This window comes from Sciurus vulgaris (genome assembly GCF_902686455.1).
Source record: "Sciurus vulgaris genome assembly, chromosome: 6".
NCBI classification, from domain to species: domain Eukaryota; kingdom Metazoa; phylum Chordata; class Mammalia; order Rodentia; family Sciuridae; genus Sciurus; species Sciurus vulgaris.
In genome coordinates this window covers 37,922,282-37,948,880 of record NC_136466.1, presented here as the reverse complement: position 1 = coordinate 37,948,880, position 26,599 = coordinate 37,922,282, and the positions used below count along the sequence as shown (strand labels likewise).

General features: G+C 37.1%; 1 protein-coding gene across 1 annotated transcript in view; it reads right to left on the bottom strand.

The window, feature by feature from the left end:
* SIMC1 (SUMO interacting motifs containing 1) overlaps positions 1-26,599 on the bottom strand; it is a 79,131-nt gene that overhangs the window by 18,983 nt on the left and 33,549 nt on the right. The window contains exons 2-6 of the mRNA XM_079144119.1: positions 14,796-16,178; positions 11,303-11,535; positions 10,304-10,373; positions 6,642-6,796; positions 523-675 (exon numbers count right to left, since the gene is read on the bottom strand). Of these exons, the coding sequence (XP_079000245.1) occupies positions 523-675; positions 6,642-6,796; positions 10,304-10,373; positions 11,303-11,535; positions 14,796-16,178 (1,994 nt within the window). The remainder of the gene's footprint in view (positions 1-522; positions 676-6,641; positions 6,797-10,303; positions 10,374-11,302; positions 11,536-14,795; positions 16,179-26,599) is intronic.

The following is a 26,599-nucleotide window of genomic DNA, read 5'->3' as shown; positions in this document are numbered from 1 at the left end:
AAAGAAAAAGGAAACACTGTAAATCTCTTTCCCATACAGTCTGCAGTTACAAGACCTGGTCTGAGTCATTGCCATTATACCTTTTGGAACCTGCAGGTTGAACTGTTATTTTTCCCCTGGGAATAAGGGAGTGAAACACAGGTATCTGAGGACTAAAGGTTGCTGGAATGCCACTACCCACCACTCTCATGTCAGTGGAGATCTGAAATGATAAGTAGCTATAACCCTTTATTGGCTCTTGGAACCCAGGAATGGGAGGGCAGGGTACTCTAGCTTTTGTTTCACTTCTGCTTTGTCAATCTGTACTCCTGTGTGAAGTCTTATTTATCTAGGAGTGAAAGCATTTGCTTCTCTTCTGTTGAATTAGAAATTTAGCCTTTAGTTAAAATAAGTCCTTAGTAAGAACTAGTCTATGTTGCAAGAGTTGTTAATTTTGAGTAAGCTGCTCTTTGGAACAGGTGCTATTCTCTAAAACACTAAATCCCAATAGCCCAGGGAAAGACAACTTTGCCTGCCCCTTACAACTGATTGGTGTTCTTGGTCAGGTTAGGTTGGGGAGAAGGGTGGCCACCGCTGGCCTTTAAGATTCCTGTTTCTGAAGAAGTTTGATTCCCATTTGAGGGCTGAGTCAGTCCATCTTCAGTTACTGCTTTGACCAGCCACTTGATAACATCTCTGCAATGGAAAAAAGAAAAAAAAGGTTAAACTTCTGGTATATTTATGGCGTTTAGGGCTTTAATTTTAACCTGAGCTCTCAGACACCAGGGTTTCCCCAAAGGCAACAAAGGGAACTTTTAGGCTATCTCCAATATTTATTTGAACAAGACTAATGAAAATCCCACATTTAGTTGCAACATGGCTATAAAGGGTAAGAAAATCTTCAATAAGCTTTGCAAATGACAGTACTAGGTTTCTCTGAACAAGAAAGGTTGAAAGGAAGTATGTTAAAATAAGAAGAGCTTAGAGTTGCTTAAGAAAATTTTAGAGCCCTATATCCTTCACCAACCCTGTAGACTACAGGTTCCCTTTGTGGAGAGATGAAACAGTCTCTGAATGGGGATACCAGATGCAGTGTGGACACAAAGGCAAACAGGGGCATGAAAATGAACACATGAATACTGAATGCAGAGACCCTGGTCACCTTCCCACATCTGTCTTCCAAAACCCTAGAATCCTGTTCTTTGTCTTTCTTATAGGAAACTGGAAATCTTTGGAAAACTCAACTGGCTCAGGTGGAAAGACCTGAAAATGCTGAGGCATTGATGTGGGAGATTGTATAAGAAACAGGAAACTAGTTTCATAAGAGATGGGAAACCAGTTCCACCTATAGGGAAGTGCAGAAATGACAAGTACTCCCATGTTCCCAGAATTTCCATCATTTTTTGAATCTCTTACCTTTCAACAGGGATAAATTACCAAGGCTTATCAGACATCTAGAAAACTTCTAACAAAAGTATACAGACACTAAATAGTTTTTTTTTTTTTTTAAAGCAACTTAGTGGAAAGTGATGTTATTCAGAGAATAAACAAAACAAAACAAAAATCTATGACCAGTATTGAAGATAGGAAATGGTATGGGTCCAGAAAAGAAGAAAATAAGAACATATTTGTTGATTAGAACAAGGAACATGTTTAAAAAAAAAAAAAAAAGAGTTCTTGAAAATTGGAAACAGCTGTGTGTGGTGGCGCATGCCTATAATTCCAGCAACTAAGGAGGCTGAGGCAGGAGGATCACAAGTTTGAGGCCAGCCTGGACAACTCAGAAAGACCCTGGCTCAAAAAAAAACAGGCTGAAGATATGGTTCCATGGTAAAGTGGCCCTGAGTTCAATAACAGTATCACAAAAGAAAGACAGAAAATAGGAAACATCATGATAAAAATGAGAAACCCATTTTCCCATAATGAAAAATTACTTTTCCAGACTGAAATGGTCCACTGAATACCAAACATGACAGATGAATACAGACCTCCAACAAGCACACTGGACAAAAAAGAGGGCTTTACAAACTTCCAGAGGAAAAAACAAGGACACACATGAAGAATCAGTAATCAAAATAGCTTATGACTTTTTAACAGCAAATTTGGAAGCTACAGGACAACAGATTTCCTTCAAAGTTTAGAAAAGTTATTTCTAAATGAGATACTTAAATTCTTCCTAGTTATCAATCAATATGTGTGAAAAAAGGTTTTAGATATACAAGATCACAAAAACTTTACTTCTCATCTAATTTTCTGTGGAAGCTCTAGCTGGATTCATCAAATCAAGGGAGTCAGCTGGATGTGTGACGCACACCTGTAGTTGCATCTACTTTGAAGGCTGAGGCAGGAGGACTACTTGAACCCAGAAGTTTGAAGCCAGCCTGGGTGACATAGTGAGACCCTATCTCAAAACAAACAGACATACAGTTAAAATAAGCAAACTAACAAGGGAGTAAACCAAGAAAGAAAGACACAGGAGAAACAGAGATCCCGGGTTGAAAAGAGTTAGAGGGAATCTTCAAGTTTATGATGAATACTGGCAAAGAGGACAACCAGTACAGCTTGAAGAGGTCAAAATGTTTCAACTCAGATCTTCACAAAGAAGAAACTGATAACCCTTGTGACTGGGCACAGTAGTACATACTTGGTAATTTCAGGAGGTTGAGGCAGGAGGATTCTAAGTTTGAGGACAACCTGGGCAATTTAGTGAGACCTCGTCACAAAATAAAAAATAAAAATAAGAAAAGACCAGGAATATAGCTCAGTGGTACATATCTTCTGGGTTCAATCTCCAGTATGGGGTGGAGGGTTGGGGGAGATTTCCCAATGTGAATAAACATCTTAAAGGGAGACTGAGACCAAGTTGGCAGAGAATTTGAGGTTGACTTCTGATATGCACAAAGAAAATAAGGAGACTAAAAAGAGGACAATTAACTCAACGGAAAGCAACTGATGTGAATGAAAGGGAAAGTAATCATAATACATGGCTGAACTCTCATATATAGTCAAAGAAACAGAAACACTGAATGCTGATTTAAATAAAACTATGATATAACTATATCAATTGCATAGGGATTGGGAAATGTGTGGGGGTGGGGGAAGAGGAGTGGAAAGAGAAGCTAACTCCTAATCTTTCATGTGGGAAGCTGAGGCAGGAGGATCACAAGTTAGAGCCAACCTTAACAACTTAGCAAGACACTGTCTTGAAATAAAAAATTAAAAAAGGGGGATGTAGCTCAGGGGCAAAGTGACCCTAGGTTCAACTCCCAGGACCCCCACCCCTGCAAAAAAAAAAAAAAAAGAAGTGGCAGTATAAGCACATCATAGCCATATGGAGGAGAACATCCAAAAGATCAATTAAGCCACATAGTTGGGAAAGGAAACACAAGGTGAGGGAACCTAGAGGCTAGTAAATTTCTTAAATTTTGAGAATTAGTTTACTCATTGTATGCACAGTTAAAAAGGAAGGAAAGAAAAGAAAATCATTTAAGAGGAAATCTTATGGAGACCTTCCCCTTCCTCCTCCCTTCCTCTCATTCTCTCAAAACTCTTCTTTGAGGTATAACTGCACACAATGAAGAGCACAGGTTTTCTTTTCCTCATTTTTAAAATTGGTGTATTATAGCTGTACATAATGATGAGATCTGTTGTTATGTATCAGTACACGCACACAATATAATGATCTAATTTGGCCAATATCCCTCCCCAGTACTTTGCCCCTACTTCCCCTTCTCTCACCCACTGGTTCTTTTTCTCTGTTCTACTGATTTCCCTTTGCTTTTCATATGATCGCATTCCACCTTTCTTTGCCTTTTTCTTCTCTAGCATCCACATATGAGAGAAAACATATGACCCTTTACCTTCCAAGTTTGGCTTATTTCAATTAACATAATTGTCTCTAGTTCCATCCATTTCCTTGCAAATGACATAATTTCATTTTTCTTCATGGCTGAATAAAACTCCATTGTGTATATACACCACATTTTCCTTATCCATTAATCTGTTATGGACACCTACTCTGATTCCATATACTGTGAACTGTGTTGCTATAAACGTGGATATACATGTATCACTATAATATGATGACTTTAATTCTTTAGGATAAATACCGAGAAGTGGTATAGTTGGGTCATATGGTGGTTCCATATCTAGTCCTTTGAGGAACTTCCATACTGATTTCCATGTGGTTATACGAATTTATAACAGGGTAAAGTGTTTCTTTTCCCCGATTTCTTTTCCAGCATTTATTATTATTTGTATTCTTTTTTGGTGTTGTTCTAATTCATTATATATGCCAGCAGAATTCATTTTGATATACTATACACAAATGAAGCACAACTTCTCATTCCTCTGGCTGTACACGATCCAGAATCACACCAGTCATGCAATCATACATGTACATAGGATAATAATGTCCGACTCACTCCACCATCCTTCTCACATTATTTGTATTTTTGATGACTGCCATTCTGAATGGTGTGAGATGAAATCTCAGTGTCACTTGGCTTTGCATGTCCCTAATTGCTAATGATGTTGAACATTTTTTCATGAGTTTGTTGGTCATTTGTATTTCTTTTTTTTGAGAAGGGTTTTTAATTCATTTGCCTATTTATTAATTGGGTTTTTTGTGTTATAAAGTTTTTTGAGTCCTTTTTATATTCTAGATATTAATCCTGTCAGAAGAGTAGCTAGCAAAGGTTTTCTCCAATTCTGTAGGTTCACTTTTCACATTCTTAATTGCTTCCTTTGCTGAAGAGCACAGGTTTATTTGATGAGATAAACGTATTCATACATCTGTGTAATTACCACTTCAATCTAATATCTACTGCTTGATAAATCCAACAGCTTTTTTTCCCCTCCAGCTGGAATATGTGATTTATTGTTCATTGCTTAAACACAAAACTGAGGACCTCACTGGGTTTTAGAGGCCATAAGCATTCACCCAAAATGTCTACTTTAAGCCTAAGAATCACACTCCATATTGTGAGAGGCTCACACCATGTAAGGTAGAAATGAAAGCAACTATGAGAAAGTGGGTTTGTGTTTCCACCTACCATTCATCCCAATGCCTACACTCACAAAATGTAAGAGTAGACAGAACTACTCTCATTATTTAAATTGTTACTTTTCACTAAAACTCAATTATGCTGAGCATGGTGGTGCATGCCTGTAATCCCAGCAACTCAGGAGGCTGAGGCAGGAGAATCATGAGTTCAAAGCCAGCCTAAGCAACTTAGTGAGCCACTGAGCAACTCAGTGAGACCCTCTCTCTAAATAAAATACAAAATAGGGCTGGGGATGTTGCTCAGGGGTTAAGCACCCCTGGGTTCAATCCCTGGTACCAAAAAATAAAAAGCTCAAAAAACAAAAACTAAAAAAACCCTCAATTATCTTTTCAGAGATTCTCTACATACTGATTTTCTATCCCTACGATTTAAACTTTGCATAAAATACCACATACAGAGAAATGAATATGGGCATGCAAACTAAGAGGGTGCTGGGAAGCTGACCAATGCCCAAAACAGCACTTGGTACTAAGGGATTGAACTCAGGAGTACTCTACTACTGGAGCTTCGTCCCCAGGCCTTTTATTTTGAGACAGAGTCTTGCTAAGTTGCTTAGATCCTCACTAAATTGCTGAGAATGGCCTCAAACTTGCAATCCTCCTGGCTCAGCCTCCCAAGTTGCTGGGATTATAGGTGTGTACCACCATGTCTGGCAATTTCCTCCTTTTTAAAAAACAATACTTGATATCCCACACTGGTTTGCGAAAACTATTCTTAACAAATATATAAGGGCATATAGAAATGTAAGTATGAGTGGAAGTTTCTATGCTGTTCTAAAAAATAGGGATGTTGGTATACTTTTCTAGTGAGAATCACTTCCAAAAGGTGAAGAACTTTCAGGAGAGAAGTTCTAGCCTAAGATCCCCAACCTATAGATCACTTTTATTTTTCTCCTCGGGATTAGCATACAGTGGTTTTACACTTTGCAGCTTCTAGAAGCTCTACAAAGAAAAAAAAAAAAAAAAGTCCTCACATGCTGGGCTTAGTGGTGCATGCCTGTAATCCCAGTGATTTGAGAGGCTGAGGCAGGAAGATTGCAAGTTTGAGGCCAGCCGGGACAACTTAGTAAGACCCTGTTTCAAAATAAAAAAATTAAAAAGTGCTGGGAATGCAATTTAGCAGAACATCCTTGGGTTCCCCAAGTACTGAAATCCCCAGTACTGAAAAACACACACACACACACACACACACACACACACACACACACACACACACACACATGCTGCCTATTATTGTCAGCCACATGACCTATTATCATATTACTTTTCTAAAACCAGTAGTGACATATGAGATCAATACTAAGTTCACTGGAGGATAAAACCAAAAACTTGAAGTCTCCTCTCTGGATCTCTCAAGGTTATTTTGAACAATACTGAAATAATTAGATCAATTGAAGTTTATGGTCTCAAGAGAAAAATCACTTGAGTCATTGTACTTGCCATATTATTGGTGCAGGGAGGGTTTCTCTTAAGATTATCTACATAATAATTATCCCTGTTAAAGTATCTAGTGACTATAAAATCTCACCCAATAGATACTGTGCTGCCAACCCATAGCCCTTTACATCTTGTCATCCCAGGGCTAGTGGCTGATTACCTGACATTGTGGGGCTGCTTATCACAGGACAGCACAGTGTTTGCAATAGATTGCTGCAGGTGCTGCCGTTGCCTCCTCAGGATCTGCTGAAAGTCATCTTCCAGGGTCTGTACTACATAACGCAGGAAAAGGACCCGCCCAGGTAGAGTTTGACCCTGTGGGACAAAGAATGAGAAGTCAGTCTGTCTTTTCAGTTTCTTGTATGGAGTAAGCATTGGCTGTCATAATCACTTAGCCCAAGACACATTCATAAGTCAACAAGTTTGCACCTAAAAGAAAGGCTTCTGGGCCAGGTAATCCCAGAAACTCTGGAGGCTAAAACAGGAGGATCATGAGTTCAAAGTCTGGCTCAGCAACTTAGTGAGGCCAGAAGCAACTTAGTGAGACCCTGTCTCTAAATAAAAAAATAAAAAATGGAGCTCAGTGGTTATGTGCCCCTAGGTTCAATCCCTGGTACAAAAAAAAAAAAAAAAAAAAAAAAAGGCCTATGGGAGAGAATAAGTAGTATGGGTCATGGCAAAAGAGGAAAAACAGGGCAACTGCTAAAAGAATCATACTCTGTAAGGTCTTAGAAACCATTTTCTTTTGTTTTAGGGATTAAAAATGATTTTCCTATTCATAGGATCTAGATACCTGTGTAGACACCTGTAGATAATTAGAATTTCCTAATGGTTAAGCTGCAACTGGAGGTCTAGAGTTGTTAGAATTGTAGATGTTTTGATTTTTAAGACTGCTGTGGCTAATCAGTCTCTTTCTCATACTCACTGGACTTTATCAGCCCAAGGATAAATACAAAACTGACTTACAGATCACAGGAAAGAAACTGGTTCTTTAATGATTGCTGAGTTGCTCAAACAACCATGATATCCACCCCACTACTGAACTTGCAGTACCATCAGCTGATGCATACCCTTACTGTTTAATCTAGTCCCAGCTGGGAATCCTGTCACAGGTAAAATGATCCTAACTGACACAGGCAAAGAAGTATGGGTTTTGGTGGCATACAGACCTTATGTTTTGTTGCTGTTATTTGCTTTAAACCTAGCTCCATCCCTTATTTAACTTACCCCTTTGAAGTCTTGAGTGTCTTTGTTATTTATCTGGTATAATTCTAACTTACCAAAGAGTGTTGATATCTGTCACATAGCATGTAGGCATGTACAATTTGTTGGTTTCCATTTACTAGGAGACAAGTGCTGGGAGCTCAGGAGCTCAGAAGGCATCAGGTGTTTCTGGGATATGTGGGAACTTTTAAATTCCACTGTATAGGTATATTCCTTGGAATATAAATTCATGGACCACAGTATGGTTCAATTATCAGGAACCAGAATGACAATACTAAGTATATGCCATTTCTTACTTTTAGGGAGGAAGTAATGATATCTTTGCTTTCCAAATGTGTATATTTTTCTCTGATCCTTAATAACTGATGTAAATAACAAAAAAAAAAACCAAGTGTATAGATGGGTGCAGTGAGTATGCCTGTAAAAAGTTCAAGGCCACCCTGTGCAATGTAATGAGACCCTATCTCAAAAAAACAAAAACAAAAAAACAAAACTGGGGATGTAGTTCAGTGGTAGGAGCGCCCCGGGTTCAAACGCCAGTGCTGCACACATAAAAAAACCAAGTACTGAAAAAAAAAAAAAAAAAAAAAAAAAAAAAAGAGGAAAAAAAAAAAAGAGCAACCCTTGACCCTGAATCCCTCTTGGCTTCCTGTCTCACCATGTGGTCCCTCTTTCCTGTTCTCTCCTCATTGTGATGAGATCCATCATTGATTCACCATTAGAAGCCAACAAATGAGCCCTCCCCCATCTTGGCTTTTTTTCAGCCTCCAAAGCTGTGAACCAAATAAAACTCCTTTATAAAAAACAACAACAACAAAAAAACCCAAGTACTTGTGTTAGTCTGCAATAAAAAAGTCTTGTATTGATAGTACTCTTCACCATACCAGTACCCTCTGAAAGTCACCCTATATATCTCTAAAGAAATAGGCTTTTACTGGTATTTCTCAATTTATTAACATTAAACATGATCTACTGAATTATGCCATGCTACATAAAGTTTAACTCACTTATGCCAAACTTCCACCTCCTATCTTCCAGAAATGACTATTCTTCATTATATCTAGGCTGTATCTCCTGATTCTCCGCTTTCAAAGATAAGGATGTTATCATAGTCCTATAATCTGCAGAGATTATAGCCCTTTCATCTCCCAGTCTTCTACACTTTTCACTTTATATCAAAAAGGCTAATAAAATGGTCTCCTATGCTTTGTATATAATTGATTTTGAACATTATAATTAAATAGAATTTACAGTATCAGGACTATGTTAACATTAATTACTATACTGGAAATCCATATACTATACTAAGAAAACCATTCGTTAATTTGTGAAGTTCTTTTTCCTATAGTTCTTTTTCCTTCCTCCCTTGATTGTCTGTCATTAATAACATGTTTCTTTCAACTAAAGATGGGCACAGTGTGAATGCCTGAGAATACTCTTCTTTCTCAAATAATTTTCTTAATTTTAAAAATAACCCTATTGTCATACTGTAAAATTCAACCATTTAAAATGCACAAACCGATGACTTGTAGTAAATTTTCCAAGTTGTGCAACACCACCATGATCTATTTTTAGGACATTTTTAACCCCAGGAATCCAATAATCTTTTGGATTTGATTTACTGTTCTTTGGACTCATGCCTCCCTCTTTTGGGGGCACTTCCTTATTTCTTGAATGCATACCCATAGGTATGCATAGGTGGCCTTTTAAGAGAGTGTGGGGATACATTTCCAAGTTCCTATACTTGGAAATGTTTTTATTATACTCTCATATTAAACTTAAAGTTGAAAATCATTTGTTTTATTCAACTGCTTTAGGGCAAGTAGGCAAAGCTCTGGCAGCTAAGTTTGGGGGTCCCTAAAGGTCAAAATATGGAACACCTTTTTTTCAGTTTACCAACTCTATATTAGATGTTTTTACTTATTGCAGATGGTTCATTACTTTTTTGAGATAATGAATCTTCTTCTTTTATTTATTTTTTTTTTTGCCTGAAAGGTAGATAACCTGGGTACTGAATTTTCTGTGCTTAAGAATGATTTTCAACAGATATACATTTACAACCCATATCTGACTCATATCTTTAACTATATAGTGTTTGATTCTAACTTCTCTGGTACTCTAAAAAGAAGATTTCTTCCATATGTGGCTGCTGTCCCTCCCACATGTATTTCTAGCTTTCTCTGCCCAGCTGGCTTTTTTGGTCCACCTTCATTAGTTACCACTCTTATATTTTCTTTAGATCTTCCAAATCTTTATTCACATATATTGTCCTCCTCTGTAGAACCATCGGTTTTTAACTTACTATATTTATTTATTAGCATTTTTGTTTGTTGGTTTTTGAGATGGTGTCTTACTGGTGGGCTCAAGTGATCCTCATGCCTCAGGCGCTTAAATAGCTGGAACTATAGGCATGTGCTTCCATGCCAGGATACTTAATAATATTTTTAATGGGCTCTCAAGAAGGAGAGTAAATATATTCATATTTGAATGGAAAAACAGCACCCACCATTTTAATAGTAATTTTTTGGCAGGGGTAGAACTTTTCTTTGTAGTTTAAACTTCCTCTGAAAAGATCCACCTTCATAATTATTATGTTACCTCTTCTTCCATGACATATGTGAGCAGTTTCCAGTCCCACTCCACTGTCTTGGCATTGGCTGGATGTAGCCTGAAAGTCAAGTGATATCAATTAGAATTATGGAGAATATATAAGAAGGAACGGGATTTGGAAAAGGACAGAAGAAAAGACTCCTTATCATCAGTGGTCTGGTTTACCCTCTGGTACCTCACTATGTCAATCTGAATGCAGTAGAACTTCACTGGTTTTGGTTATACATTATCCATTCTCCTTTTTGGGAGTTGTATCTTAAAGACACCAACTCTTTATTACTCTTTGCCAATTAGCTTTACTTGTCAGGACCCCAGGATGAAACATGATAGTTTTTGAGTTAATTATAATATTCTATGCCTTAATTCACAGTGACTGGTTCAAAGATGAGGTCATGTTTCATGTTAGGCCATTTATATCCTACAAAACTCAATTTCAGAACTCGTGTGCCTATCAGGGAAGCGCACTCTCCTACTGTAAGTGCCTGAGGTTGATGACTATCATGTGGGACTGAAAATAAAAGAAAGAGCTGAAAAACAAATCATGATAACCATTTTTTAACACAGTCACAGAATGACGTCACATCTTATTCCTATGTTTCTAGTAAGTCATTAAATTCTTTTGTACCAGCTTATGTTAAAGTCACTTCTGATTGGTTTTCCTGTGACTTGCAATTAAAATAATACTAATATATTAAGAAACCCTCTGGCTGGGCACGGTGGCACAGGCCTGTAATCCCAGCAACTCAGGAGGCTGAAGTAGGAGGATCACATGTTTGAAGATAGTTTTGGCAACTTAGTGAGACATGTCTCAAAACAAAAAAAATAAAAAGGGCTGGGTATTCAGTGGTAGAGTGCCCCTGGTTTCCATCCCTCCTTCTACCCTGATTCCCCCCAAAAGAAAAAGAAATTGAAATCCTTCCTAATGGTTAGCTAGAAAGCTGTGCTGGGTCCAAGTTCCCCAGAACAGTCAGCTGTTATGGTTCATACTGTTGAATTTTCATGAGAAGCATGTAGGCCTCCTTGAGGACATCCACAGTCTCAGAGCCACTAAGCAGGATTTTCTGGATGATGTGAGCCACAATGTCTCCAGGTGGGTAATGCTGGGGTGATACAAAGTCCATCAAAAACTGCACAGTCCCCAGGGGGAAGTTTTCTTCAATGGTGTTTGTTACCATTCTTAGTCTTCGAGGAGGGATGGGTTCTAACTTTTGGCCCTTGCTCTGTAGAGATAAAAAGAAGACAGTTAGGATGGGTTTCTACAGTACATAAAAATAAGAGATTATGGAATAGGTTAAGAGACAAAGTTTCCCACGCATTTGAAATATTTCATAATTTTTAAAAAAGAGACAAGAAAGTTGTTATCTAAAAAACTTAATGATATAGGGAAAAGCTTATATAAAATTAAAAGAATTATAAGTGCTACATATAGCATGACTTCATTTATGTTAAAACATAGCATAGAAAGAAAAAAAAGAGTCAAGAGCTAGCCTAAGCTAATTTTGGGGTGAGGGTGACAAGAGATACAGGGAGCTGTAATGTTATATCAGATAGTGAAATAGGTGAGAAAGAGAATTTAAATACATTTTGTTGCTACGAGAAAAATCTCATCTTCTGAGACAATAGTAAATATTGATGCTTTCTCCCCCCAAAATTTGTATGTAGAATGGGAGAGAATATGTGAAAAGTGTGTGTGTATGTGTGCTTATTAGCTGGGTGGTAGAATTAGGGCGGTTTTTCCTCTATAACCTCTTGTGTTTTTCCATTTTTCCATAATAGGCACTTATTAGTTTTATAATTAGAAGAAAAAAAATAAAAGTTGGATTAATATGAGACTATAATAATAGCATTAATAATAATTTTTGAACATCTAATTTATTCTTAGTTCTTTCAACAACCCTAAGAAATATGTACTATTATGTTCCCATTTAACTAACAAAGAAACATAGTTAGAGGGCAAGTATTTGTCATGCAACAAATGGCAGAAGCTGGTTTCAAACATAGATGCCATAACCTCAAAGCCAATGTCTTAACCCCTGCTCTCTATAAACAACAACAAAAGTAAATAAATGTATGTTAAAATCATAATTATTAAAAAATTTAAAATGACTATGTATGAAAAGACAACTTAGAAGGATATATACCAAATTATTCAAAATAATAACTGCTGATAGCATGAATGATTATTTTTAAACATTTTATAATAAACATTTTAAAAAATGTATTTATTTATTTATTTATTTTGGAAACAGGGACTGAATTCAGGAGTACTTAACCACTGAGTCACATCCCCAGCCCTTTTTATTTTTTACTTTGAGACAGGGTCTCCCTAAGTTGTTGAGGTTGACTTTGAACTTGTGATCTGTGTGCCTCTGCCTCCTGAGTTGCTGGGATTACAGGTGAGTGCCACTGTTGTCCGACAATAAGCATCATTTTTAAAATCAGAAAATAAGAACGAATTTTAAAACAGCCAACAAAAATCTGACAGTATAGGCTAATAAAACAGTAATGGCTTTAATTGCTTTTCCAGAAAATTAGGACAAGAGAAGACCTGTTGACTTTCCTCATGACTCAAATCACCTTGCAGGTTCCCCTGAGCTCACTGAGGAGAGACCATCAATGTATAAGGCATGCAAAGAAAATTAAGAGTGAAAGAAGAGAAGAACAAAAATCTTCCTCTGATGACTGGTTTTATGTGGAATGCACTTTATAATCTTGAATCTGTATTAGGTTTTTGTTTTTTTGCTACAATAAGGGACATCTACAAACAAATGCTTACACATTGTTTTGATGTCTATATCAAATTATTTCTTAAAGGAAATATTTTTTTTGTTTTTGGTGTGGGAATTAAACCCAGGGCCTCATGCATACTAGGCCATGTTCTACTACTGAGTTACATCCCCAGCTCTGAAAAACTATTTTATAGGACACTACCATAAGCTCTGAAAGGTGGCTATGTGTTTTATGTGTTTAAGTCAAACAACTTTATGAAGTGAATATTATAATTCTTATTTTAGAGATAAACGAAAAGAGACTCAGAGGAATTAAGGGAAAGGGCTAATAGGAGGCAGAGGTATGAAATAAAGAAGTTCTGGGAGGAAAATGCCAAAGTGAAGTATTTATTGAAAGCCCCAAAGAATGAAAGGAGAGACAGAAAAGATTCACAGATATGTTCCAGATGGCTGGGATTCTTGAAGAAGGTAAGAAAATAAAGATGAAGAAGAAAAATCTACTTTGTCTAGTGGAACTGCCTACTCATAATCTGAACTATGTGAACATGAAAGAGGGACAACTTCTATATTGGTGCAGCACCTCAGCACCACAGCCTTGACCATGGAAACTTATAAGCTCTCTCAAGTCACCCAAAGGTGCTCTTTCTTCTTCTTCTTCAGTATTCAGTACTGGTGATTAAACCCAGGTGAACTCTACCACTGAGTTATATTCCCAGTCATATTTATTTATTTATCGGCACCAGGGATTGAACCCAAGGACGCTTAACCATTGAACTACATTCCTGGCCCTTTTAATTTATTTATTTATTTTTTTACTTTGAGACAGGGTCTTGCTAAGTTGCTTAGGGCCTTGCTGAGATTACAAGTGAGTGTCCACATGCCTGGCTCCTTTTTATTTTTTACTTTGAGACAGGGTCTTGTTAAATTGCTGAGGCTGGCCTCAGATTTGTGATCCTCCTGGCTCAACCTTGGTGTTCTTGATAATGAACAGATGTTTCACCAACCTGAAGCAAACCTGCAGGAAAAAAGAGAATGACCTAGTAGATAGTCATTCAGAAGGAGAAGACATAAATGTGGACTTCTGGCACCTGGTAAGTTCAGCACTCCTCCTTCAAGGAGAGTGTGCTTTTTCACTTTTTGAACTACTTTAAGCCAGTCTTCTTAATGTTGGGGATGGGGGTTGTGGATAATAAAACAAACCAACTTTAAAGGCTTAATAATGTGGGACTTAGTCCCAATATTTTTCCCTTACATAACTAGTTTATTTCTCATATATTAATGAAGATCAATGAGAAGTAGCATTCCCATTAAAGTCTTAAAACTGAATTTCCACTCTCATATGTGGAGTAATAATTTTGTAGGCACTGAAGTGATAACTTCTCTGTGAAATGGAAACCATAATGAGAGTGCCAGGAGAAGAGAAGCATAAGAATTGAAGATAAGAATTTTATGAAGCCTATTATAAGTCAGACACTAACAAGCACTTTTCATATAGTGACCCTGTGAGGTATGTTTTTACCTCCATTTTACAACTAGGAAGGCTATGACCGAGTTGCACAGTTTTTTATGACTTGTACAGTGTCAGTTTTTAAGTGTGGGGCTAAAATTTGAACCCAGATCTGACTCTATACTGAATGTGAAAAGATAAAAATTTCATTTATCCTTGACTTGTCCTCTCATGTGTGAACTCCAGTTATAGAAATTTTATCCAAGCCCTACAGATAATCCCCAGGGAAGACAGGTTAGCTCACCTCTCGTGTGTCTTTATCGGGTATTAGTGTCTGGAAGAAGAGGTGATGTACTGGAGGTCGTAAGAAGTACTTCAGTCTATGCAGGCAGGGTTTGTTGTATAGCCCACCTTGCAGTGTTCGTGCTTGTACCTGGGTAGACCCTGAGTTGGCAGGCTCTGACAGTGATATCTCTTTTCTAGCTGGGGTTTCAATGACAGAAAGCCAAGGAACTTTCTCTAAGGAAGTTTCAGACTGTGGAGACTGTGGGCTTGGGGAGCAGCTTGGAGAGGATGGAGCTGAGATATCCATAGGAGCATCACAATTCTGTACATCATTCTGGGGAGAGTCAGGCCTGTCTTGTGGTAAGTGAGGCAAGTCTCCTGGTGAGCATGGCATGTCACCAGGTGAGCACAGCACATCTGGTAAGTGTGGTATATCTCCCCGTGGCTGTGGCACCTCTCCTGGTGACTGTGACATTTTGCCTGGGAATTGTGGTACATTTCCTAGTGACTGTGGCACATCTCCTAGTGACTGTGGCACATCTTGCAGTGACTTTGGAATGTCTTGCTGCTGTGCCATATCTTGTGGATAGAACAGCTTTTGAGGTGGACCTGGTACATCCTGTAGTAGGCCCAGAGAGTCTTGAAGTGGGCTTGGTGGGTACTGAGGATGCCATGATGACTCTTGAGGTGGGCTTGGCATACTCCACTGAGGGCATGGGACATCTTCAGGAGGGCATGGTACTTCTTGAGGTGGGTGAGACAAAGCTTGTAGCTGACACTGCATGGTCTGTGATGGGCATGACAAGGCTCGTGGTGGGCAGGAGGAGGCTCGTGGTGGACACGGTGAAGCTTGCACTGGGCATGGCAAGGCTCGCAGTGGGCCTGGCAAGGTTTGAGGTGGGCAAGGCACATCTTGCTGCAGGCATGGCAAGAGTGCCCTTTGATTGCTGCTGCTACCATTATTGCTTGTTGAGGAGAAAGAGCTAACATCTGAGGACAGCTGTAGGCTTGCTAAGAAGCTGAGGTCACCTTTGAATGTGGTTGAGCTACAATTTGGCTCTGCTGGATAAAGAGAGTCCTGACTGACGGATGTAGGGGGTTGAGGGGTTTCCGATGTGGCTTCTTCCAACAGGTCCAAATCCACGGGATCGCTGTTAATGATTCTCTGTGCTGTAGGCCGAGAGCTTCTGTCCATAAGACTTTCTATCATCTCTTTGTTGGAGAGGCTGGCACATGTCTGAAGACTAGCTGGCTCCTTCTGGGAGGGAATGACAGGTTCTAAAGTCAAATCAAGAGTGGCAATAGGTCTATTTTCTTCTTCACTTCTTGTCAGGTCAATCACACATAGTCCATTTCGATCCTTTGCCCTTGGTCTGGTTTCTCTAGTTAAGTCAATGAAATCCTGTTGAAGGATTGTGAGAAAAGAAACATTAAAGAAGGGACTCTCACCTTTATCTAAGAAGACTTATGATTTAGCTCTTAAGGATGAATATTATTTTACCTTCTTGCTTCATTGATAATTCACACATCTTGTAAAACATAAGCATTAGTTTATTTCCGCTGTTCAACATTTGCCAGTGTCAAAGTTGTCAATTTCTATACCTTCTTAAATTATTCAAATGCCAGATGTATATAACTGGGAGTGTCGTAGGAATATTTTCTGGTCCAAGGAGGACAGGGAGAAGTAGGGGATATTCCAACCTTCACAAAATAGAAAGCAACCATTGTTTGGAAAAACAAATACCTAGGATAACCTACAACAGAAGTCAAACAAGAAAGTAAGCTATTTTAAGAGAACTATGTGCTGAGAACATGTTAAGCGCTTTCACATGACATCTTAAATTTTCACACTGATCCTATGAGGTAGACAATATCATCTCCATTACACAGATGTCACAACTAGAGGTTAGAGGAACTAGGCTATTTACCTAAGGATTATATAATGAAGTGGCAGAGACAGACATTCAAATCCTGGTCTGTCTCTTTTCCCTGTTAAGAGTCTAGGATGTATAACTTTATTCAATAATCGGTTTAAAAAGAGATTCAGAAAATAATACAATAAGGGTTATAAAACCAATAATGTAAGTTTGGACTCTAATTAGATTAATTAATAGATAATTACCTATTTCTGTTCCTACTCCCTGACAAATTTGATCAGGCAGTTCACAAAGCTTAATGCCAGTCATGTATACTGTAATCCACCTCTGGTGCACAAAGCCTGCAACAATATTGCTGTAGTTTCCAGAAGTCTTCTCACTGGATTGAGGACCACTGCCATTAATACATTAGGGTCCTGGTGCTGATAATGCTAATGTTGCTACCACAGCTATCATGCTGTTATGGTTTAGATATGAGGGGTCCCCTAAAAGCTCCTGTGTTAATGCAGGAATATTCAGAGGTAAAAGGACTGGATTATGAGAGCTGTAACCTAATCAGTCTGTCTTAGTTTGAATGGGCTAGCTTTGGTGGTGACAGTAGGCTGGTGGGGTGTGGTTGGAAAAGGTCGGTCACTGGGGGGAGTGTGCATCTTTCCTGCAGTTCTTTCTCCATTCCTGAGCTTTCTCTGCTTTCTTGTGGCTGTGAGAAGAGAAGCTTCCCTCTGCCACACCCTTACCTTGGACCCAGAGCAATGGAGTTGGCGGTCTACGGACTGAGATCTCTGAAACCATGAACACCAAATAAATTTTCCTCTAAGTCGCTCTTGCCAGATGTTTTGGTCACAGCAATAAAAAGGATGACTAAAAAACACATGCTATTTCTATTAGATGTGATGGTCACCACTATCAACAGCACCAAAGCAGGGCCCGGGTTCTAGGTAGGTCAAGTGAGAAGCTGGCCTGTACCTCAGCCTGGAGCAGGAACTGCTTAGTAAAACCTACCACCTTATTCCTAGAAAGCAGCCATGCTACATCACTGCCTTTGATGACTCTCACTGGCTAGCTAAACTGAATATAAATAGCTGAAAGGCCACTGAAGATCTGAACTCTTCTCCACAGCAAATGCTAAAAATGCAGCATCACATGTGTCTCTCCCATTTAAAACCCATTAACAGATCCACCTGACCTACAGGAAAAAGGTCAAAGACTTGTGAGGTTCATAATGTCCTTCATAAGAACTGAACTGAACTGAACTCTGGTCTCATCACGGGATCAAATCACACAGACCTACTACAGATCTCCAAATGTGGCAAGCTTTCTCAAGTATCTTAATCTTTACAATGTTTGTTTATATCCTATTACCTGGCATGATTATCCCTTTGTTGGGAAATTTGTTTTTTAAGACTCAGCATATCACTGTGTGAAATCCTTTCAGATTACTTACTTATTGACCCAGATTAATCCTTCTTTCATGTCCCCACTGCATCTGTACAATACTTTTTAATCCCCCCAAATTTAATGATATTGAAAATGAAAATGCAATTTTTATTCCATTTTCTACTACTTATTACTAGTACAGGGCAATACTTTTGATTTATATATATATTAACCATGTAGCCTATGAGCCTGATAAATTTATCTACTAGTTTAACTTTTTGGGTGGATTCCACAGGACTTTTTGTATAAACAATAAGACTATATGCAAATAAGTTTTACTTCTTCCTTTCCTATCTGTATGCGCTCTCTCCCCCTGTCCTTCCTGCAATGGCTAAGGCATTTGGTACAATTTGGAACAGAAGTATTAAGAGAGGGCACTCGTGCTTTGTTCTTGAACTTAGAAGAATTTCAGACTTTCATCATTAGGTATAATGTTAGCTGTGGGGTTTCCACAGATGCTTTTTTTTTTTTTTTTTACCCAGGTTGCCCCTCCCTGGCCCTGCCTCACAGATGCTCTTTATCAGTTTGAGGAACTTCTTTTCTAATTATCAAGTTTTAACTGGAGATGGCTATTATATTTTGTCAAATGCTTTTTCTGTATCATGATTTTTCATTTTCTGTTAGTATCAAAAATTACATTGACTAATTTTCTAATGTTAAATTAAACTTGGAATTCTGGGGAAACTCCCCATGGTCATGATGTATTATTCCTTTTCTATATGATTGGGATTTAATGTATCAATGCTGTAAGAAGTTTTGAATGTTTATGGGCAATATTTGTAGTTTTCTATTCTTAGAATTTCTTTTTCTGGTTTTGGTATTGTAATAAAACTGGCCTCATAAAACAGTTCTCAAAAACTATTCCTGTCACTTCTATTTGGTACTATGTCTGTCTTCAGAGTTTGATACCATTCACCAGCAAAGCTCTCCATGACTGGATTTTGCTTTGCAGAGAAGTTATAAATTTAGATTTCTTTAGTAGTCATAGGGCTAATTAAATTTTTCTATTACTTCTTAAATCTGTGACTTATGCTTCCCAAGAATTTCTCCATTTAAATTGTCAAATTTATTGAAATAAAATTGCAATTATCCCTTATCATTTTAAAATTCTATATTATATATATAATTATTCCCAACTCCTATTTAATTTTCAATATTAGTAACTTGTATCTTCTATATTATTTTTCCCTGATTAGTATAGCTAGTTTATCAATTTTAATAATCTTATCAAAGAACCAGATTTTTCATTTGTTTCTTATTTATTTGTTCTCTTTATTATTTTCTTCCTTCTTCTTTATTTTCCCAGATTCCTAATGTGGACACTTAGAGCACTGATTTTTAAGCCCTGTTCTTTTTCAAACATTAGCATTTAAAGATTTCACTTTAAGTACCGTTTAGTTTTCATTACATAATTTTAAGTATGTAGTCATTTTATTATCATGTAGCTCAAAGTTACTTTTATTGTGGTCAGAAAACATATTCTGTATGACTTTAATGTTGGTTGGTTGGTTGGTTTTTTTTTGGTACCAGGGACTGAACCCAGGGACACTTAACCACTGAACCATATCCACAGCCCTTTTTTTTTATTTTGAGACAGGGCCTTACCAAATTACTTAGGGTCTTGCTAAGTTGCTGAGGCTGGCTTTGACCTTGCAATCCTCCTGCCTTAGACTCCTAGGCTGCTGGGATTACAGGTGTGTGCCACTGCACAGTGAAATTTCTTTAATGTTGTAACACGTGGTCCACCTTGGTCAATCTTCTTTGTGTACTTGGGAGGAAAAAGTGTATTCTGTCCTTGTTGGTCTTACTTCTGCAAATATCAATTAAGTCATGATTCTTGATAGTGTTTTTCTGATGCTCAATTTAATTTTGGGGGGATCCAGCTGTGCTATTTCCAGTTATGATTGTGACTTTATTTCCCCTTTTTTGTTTCATGTACTTTGAAACTCTGCTTATTACATGCACACACACAATTGTTCTATCTTCCTACTCTATGAATCCTTTTATCTTTATGAATGATCCTTCTTAGTCTTTAGCTTTTCCCCTTTTGTAATGATGTCTATTTTTTTCTGGTATTAACAAAGTCATTCCAAATTTCTTATGTATAATCTTTGTATGATTTTTCTATATATTCACTTTCAATGTATGTGTCTTTGTATTTAAAGTGCATCTCATATGGACAGCATGTAATTAAGATCTCTGCTTTCTGATTAAAAATTTTGACCTATTTAAACTTATGACATGTTTGTTTTTAAATCTATACTCTCGTCATCTGTTTCCTATTTATCCTGCCTGTTCATTAATCCTCTATTCCTTCCTTTGTGTTAATCAGATTTTTGGATTTCCACTTTAATTCCTCTGTTGGTTTTCTAGCTGAATCTCTTTATTAAACTCAAGAGTGAATGCTCTTGGGATTATAGTATATAAATTCAACTTATTCCAGTATGTTTAGAAAGAAGTTGAATTATTTGAGATAAAAATGCAGGAATCTTATAAAATATTCCATTTACCTGTGCCTCATCCTATATTTTTGTTGTAAACACTTTATATACAATTATGTCTGTATTACATCCATATAAATTGTCAACTTCAGGGCTGGGGATGTAGCTCAGTTGGTAGAGTGCTTGCCTCACATGCACAAGGCCCTGGGCTCAATCCCCGGTGCCACACACACACACAAAAAAGGTCAACTTCAATAAGTATTACTGCTGAGCACAGTGGTATATACCTGCCTGTAATCCCAGCAGCCTGGAAGGCTGATGCAGGAGGATATCAACCTGAACCTCAAGTGTAGCACTCAACTTGGTGAGAACTGGGATGTAGCTCAGTTGTAAAATGTCCCTGGGTTCAATACCCAGTACTAAGGATAAAAAATTTTTTTAAAAATGTATAATTTCTTTTAAAGAAATTGATAACAAAAGTTGTTATTTTCTTTATATATATAATTTCTGGTGCTATTCATTCCTTTATGTAGATACAAATTTCCACTTGATATAATTTTTCTTTGGAATTATTACTTTAGATTTCTTGTAGTACAGGTCTACCACAAAAGTTCTCTATATTTGAAAATGTCCTTATTTTGCCCTTAGTTTTGAATGATAATTTTGGAATACATACAGTTCTTGGCTGAAAGGTTTCTTGCTTCCATCATCTGAATAAGTCAGCCTTCTGGTCTTCACTGTTTGTGGTGAGAAGTCAGGTGTTAATTACACTGTAGTTCCCTACATGTTGAATATCATTTTTCTCTGGACAGTCATAGAGCCATTTTGTTGGTGTTTTGGTTTATTCCATTGCACTTCTTTTTAAAAATTTTTTTTCTTAGTTGTAGATGGACACCTTTGTTTTATTTATATATTTTTATGTGGTGCTGAGGATTGAAGCCAGCAGCTCACATGTGCTAGGCAAGTGTGCTACCATTAAGCTACAACCCCAACCCCTCTGTTGCACTTCTTGATTGAGAAGTTAATTTTTCCCATTGAATTTGAGGAAATTCTAGCCATTATTTCTTCATAGATTTTTCTGCTACTTCCTCCTGTCCCTCCCTCTAACATATTTTAGACCATTTCCCCACATCTCTGAGGTTCTTTTCAATTTGATTCCACCCTTACCTCTCCTTGAACTTGGACGATTTCTATTGATCTATAATGAACTTTTCTATTTCATTATCCTCTCATAGTCCCCCAACATCTGTTTAAGCAACTTGCATTTCCATCATATACTACTCTAAGCTTTCACAGATAAATTATTTTTCAAATTTTAATAGTTGGATTGCCAGATGGAGAAATTCAGATGACAAAATTTGTCATCTGCATAGTGAAATGAGGCAGGGAGTCTATCATACCATGTCCTCTCAATGAACCCTAGTTTTAGACCTGGATACTTCACAACAACCATGTAAGGTAGATATTTACAATTTATAGTTAAAAAAACAAAAACAAAAAAAAAAAACAACTAAAGCTCCTTAAGTCTTCCAGGGTTATGGATTTGTTTAAATTGAAGTCTCAAATTCAGCTATGTCAGTACACTACTGGTCTAAAGCTTACTTCCCGCTTATGGTGTAAATAATGGGATTTGCTGCTCATCTCTACAATTTCAGCCCATAGTTTTTGGTTAATTTTTCTCCTTGGAGACGTCTGGTAATTCCTGCCAGTCTAGCAAGTAGGAAAAATCAGTTTCATTTAGGATCCAGCTAAAAAAAAAAAAATTTTAAAGAGGTGACTTTCAAAGTTGGATGTTCTGTTCAAAACAGAAGTTCCTGGGCTGGGGAGATAGCTCAGCTGGTGGAACTCAGGAGCACAAGGCCCTGAGTGCGATCCACAGTACCGCAAACAAACAAAGAAACAAACAAACAAAAACAGAAGTTCCTGATCCAGGCATAGTTGCTTACCTTTCCCACTAGGGCCTACATGGCAAAATGTTCAAGAAATATCAGCTGAGTTGAATGAAATAATTTTGAGGAGAAAGATGATCTTGTACACCTCACTATGGGGCTTCCATTTGACAAGACCAAAGTTAACAGAGATACTTTGGGCTTATTAATACCTATCACTTACTGTTTTCAACAAAGAAAAAGGAATGGCTTCATTTTTTGGTGAACTAGAATCAAGGACTAAATCAGGAATGGCTCAGACCCCTTTCTTTGTTCCAAGTCCCCGCCCCCCCATAACATTTTATATACTTTTTCCCTGGATGAAATTACCATGTACACTCTTGCCCTTGTAGTTTGTTGTAGCAATCAGGTAGGAGTTAGAGATAAGGATGCTAAAGTTAATTTGTAGATTAAAGAAGCCCATGTGGGGTTTTAGAGCCATGAAGTTGATTATAACTAGCTGTTATCATTCTTATCAATCTCCATCTATTTGATTTGTATACCCTGTTTCTGTTATGGATTCACCTATTCTGGACATTTCATAAAAATGGAATAATCAAATATATGGCCTTGTGTCTAAGTTTGTTTTTGGGGTGATGTGGGATGCTAGGGATTGAACCTGGGGGTGCTATACCACTAAGCTATATTCTCAGCCCTTTTTATTTTGAGACAAGGTGTTGCTAAATTGCCCAGGTCAGCCTTGAGTTTGTGATCCTCCCGCTTTTACCTCCCAAGTAGCTGGGATTATAGGCACAAGACTCCACACCCTGCTTGTGTTTGGCCTCTTTAACTTACCATAATGTTTTGAGGGCTCATTCATGCATGTTGCAGTATGTATCCGTATTGCATTCCTTTTCATTTTTTATTTATTTTTGGTACTGGGGATTAAACCCAAGGGGCACTTCGCCAGTCCTTTATTTTTTGGACAGGGCCTTGCTAAGTTGCTAAGGCTGGTCTTGAACTTGCAATCCTTCTTCCTCAGTCTCCTGAGTTGCTGGGATTATAGGCATGCTCCACTGTACCTGGCAACATTTCTTTTTATATAGAGGTATCATTATTCTGTATTCATTAATCAATTTACAGGCATATGTTGGAAACATTTTCAATTGTTGACTATTGTGAATAATACCATGAACACTTGTGTACACACATTAATGTATGAACATGTTTTCAATTCTCTTGGGCATATGCAGAGGAAAGCAATTGCTGGGTCACATGGTAAGTTTAACTTCATAAGATGTTTTTCTGAGTGGCTGTACTGTTTTACATTTCAACTGACAATGAGAATAGTTTTTCTGCTTCCTTGCCAGCATTTGGTGTTGCTAATATTTGTTTTCTTCTTAAGGTTAGAATTTTAAAAAAACGTTCTGGATACAAGTTATGTCAGATACTTATTTAATCTTTTCTCCAGTTTTGTAGACTGAATTTTAATTTTAAGTCTTCTGCAGAATAAAACGTTTATTTTGATGAAGCCCAATTTATCATGTTTTTAGTGTATTGTGTCTTTGTGTCAAATCTAAGACCTTTTTGCTTAACCTCAGATATGAAGATTTTCACTTGTTTTCTTCAATCTAACACTCTCTCAACTGAGTTATTTCAGAGGCCTTCACTTATGTTTTCTAAAAGCTTTAGAGTTTATATTTTACATTTAGATCTGTGACCAAATTTGAATTAATTTTGATATAAGGTATGGCATTTAGTCAGGGTGGGTTTTTTTTTTTTTTTTCCTTTTAAATAAAAGTCCAATTATTCTAACCTCATTTGTTGGAAATACTCTCTCCTACACCCAATTTCTTTTTTGCCTTAAAAAAAAAGTTTACCTGTGTAGGCCTATTTCAAGATGTATTTTATTCCACGGATCTATGTATCAATTCCTCCATCAATACCACACTATCATGATTACTGTAGTTAAATAGCAAATCTTAAATCAGACCATTTGATTCCTCTAACTATATTCTTCATTTTGGCTAATCTAGTTCCTTTGCCTTTCTACATCAATTTAGAAACAGATTACCTTATTTTTCTTAAGTTTATTTTATTTATGTATTTTTATGTGGTGCTGAGGATTGAACCCAGTGCCTTGCACATGCTAGGCAAGCGTTCTACCACTGAGCCACAACTACATCATTAGTTGTAATTTCCACAAAGGTTATAAAATTATTTAATCATGTGTGTAATTTGTTAGTTTGTGGTTTGGGAGATTAGTTCATTTTAACTAGACTCGCCTCTTGAGCTGCTGGGATTATAGACATGTGCCACCAAGCCTGGATTTATTGATCAATTTTTAAGTTTCTCTTAAAGATTTCTTCTTTGATCTATGCATTATTTATATATACAATGTTTAGTTTTCAAATGTTTGTAAATTTTCCTGTTGTCTTTCTGTTACTGATTTCAAGTATGATTCTATCATGTAAGAGGCATAATTTTTATGATTTTGAATATTTTAAATTTTATAAAGCTTATTACTCAAGATGTGGTCTATCTTGGTAGATGTTCCATGTGTGAGAATAGACATATATTCTATTATTATTGGGTGAAGTCCAAATCTCTTAAAAGTTTAATCTAATTCTTGGCCTACTCATGTACAAGACTAAGAAGAAAAGTGACTAACCTCTTCCAGACTAAGAAAGTCCTTTTATTTGTTTGTAAGTAAGTAGGATCATCCTTCAGAACTTTAAAATTGAAAAGCTGCTTTAGACCATGAATCCATCAGAGTCTGAAGGATTCTAGAGTAAGATACCTTCCCTTCATCACTATGGTTAAAGAAATCCTACAAACTCATAGGACTGAAGCTTAACTCATTCCAAATATTTTTAAAATATATATTTTTAGTTGTAGATGGATACAATACCTTTTATTTATTTATGTGGTACTAAGGATCAGACCAAGTCCTCACACAAGCTAGACAAGTGCTCTACTACTAAGCCACAAGCCCAGCCCGTTCCAAATATTAAGTAAGTGGCATACATTTATAGTCCCAGTTACTTGGGAGGCTGAAGCAGGAGAATCCCAAAAGTTGAGACCAAAAGTTTGAGAACAGTTTGGGCAACACAGTTAGACACTGTCAATAATAATAATAATAATAATAATACAGTATAGGAATATTTTATTTGGGGATTAGGTTCCCAAGTAAACTAGTAAGAGAACAAGAGTGCCTATTTAAAAACTACCCTTCAACAGGGGCCAGCTTAAACAGGCTCCCATTGTCCCAAACAGGGTCAACTTCTATATCAAAATAAATAGTAACTCACCAATGGTGAGCAACTTTGTGAGTCCCTGTCTCAAAAACTAAAATTTATATAACATATATAATTCTTTTATATAACATTTCCAAAGAACACATTTCAAATGAAGGACAAGGTAGCGGTTACCAGGGGATAGGGATGAGGATAGGATGGTGGTAGTGGCAAGAGCAAGGTTGGTATAGTTTAAAGGGCAACATGAGGGGAATTTAGAGTACTGCAAGTATTCAGTATTTTGATTGTGCACCAGCATACACCAGGATACACAGGTGATAAAACTGTATAGAACTTTATATATGTATATGTGCATTTATACATATATGTACACATATATAAAAGAGTAAAAGTAACCTAAGGAAAAATGAATGTATTGATGTCAATATCCCCATTGTGATATAATACTACAACTTTTCAAACTGTTACCAATGGAAGAAACCACACAAAGTATACAAGGGATCTCTGTATTATTATTTATTCTACTTGACTTTTTGCCTACCAGACTTTGAGCTGCATAGCCACAGAGATCATGCCTTTCTTCTCCCTTAATTCCCATAGTGCCTAGTTTAATAATTATCATATGAATGCATGAAATGTAGAAACCAAAGAAACAGGAGTGATCCTTTTACCTGGCTTGGTGTAGTTTTAGGCAGATCCTGAAATAAAGTAGACCATGATTGGCTTTTTGGTCTAATGAACATCCCTCAGTGTGGTTGTTTAGGAATCATAATAGCTGGCATACATTGAGGACTTATGGGTAAAGCACCATTCTGAATGCTTTAAATGCATTTACTCTTTCATTTTCACAATCCTATGAAGTCCTACTCCCAAGAGCCCTATATTACAAAATCACTATTATCTCTGTTTTTAGTTCATTTAGTTTTTATTTTTATTAGTGTAT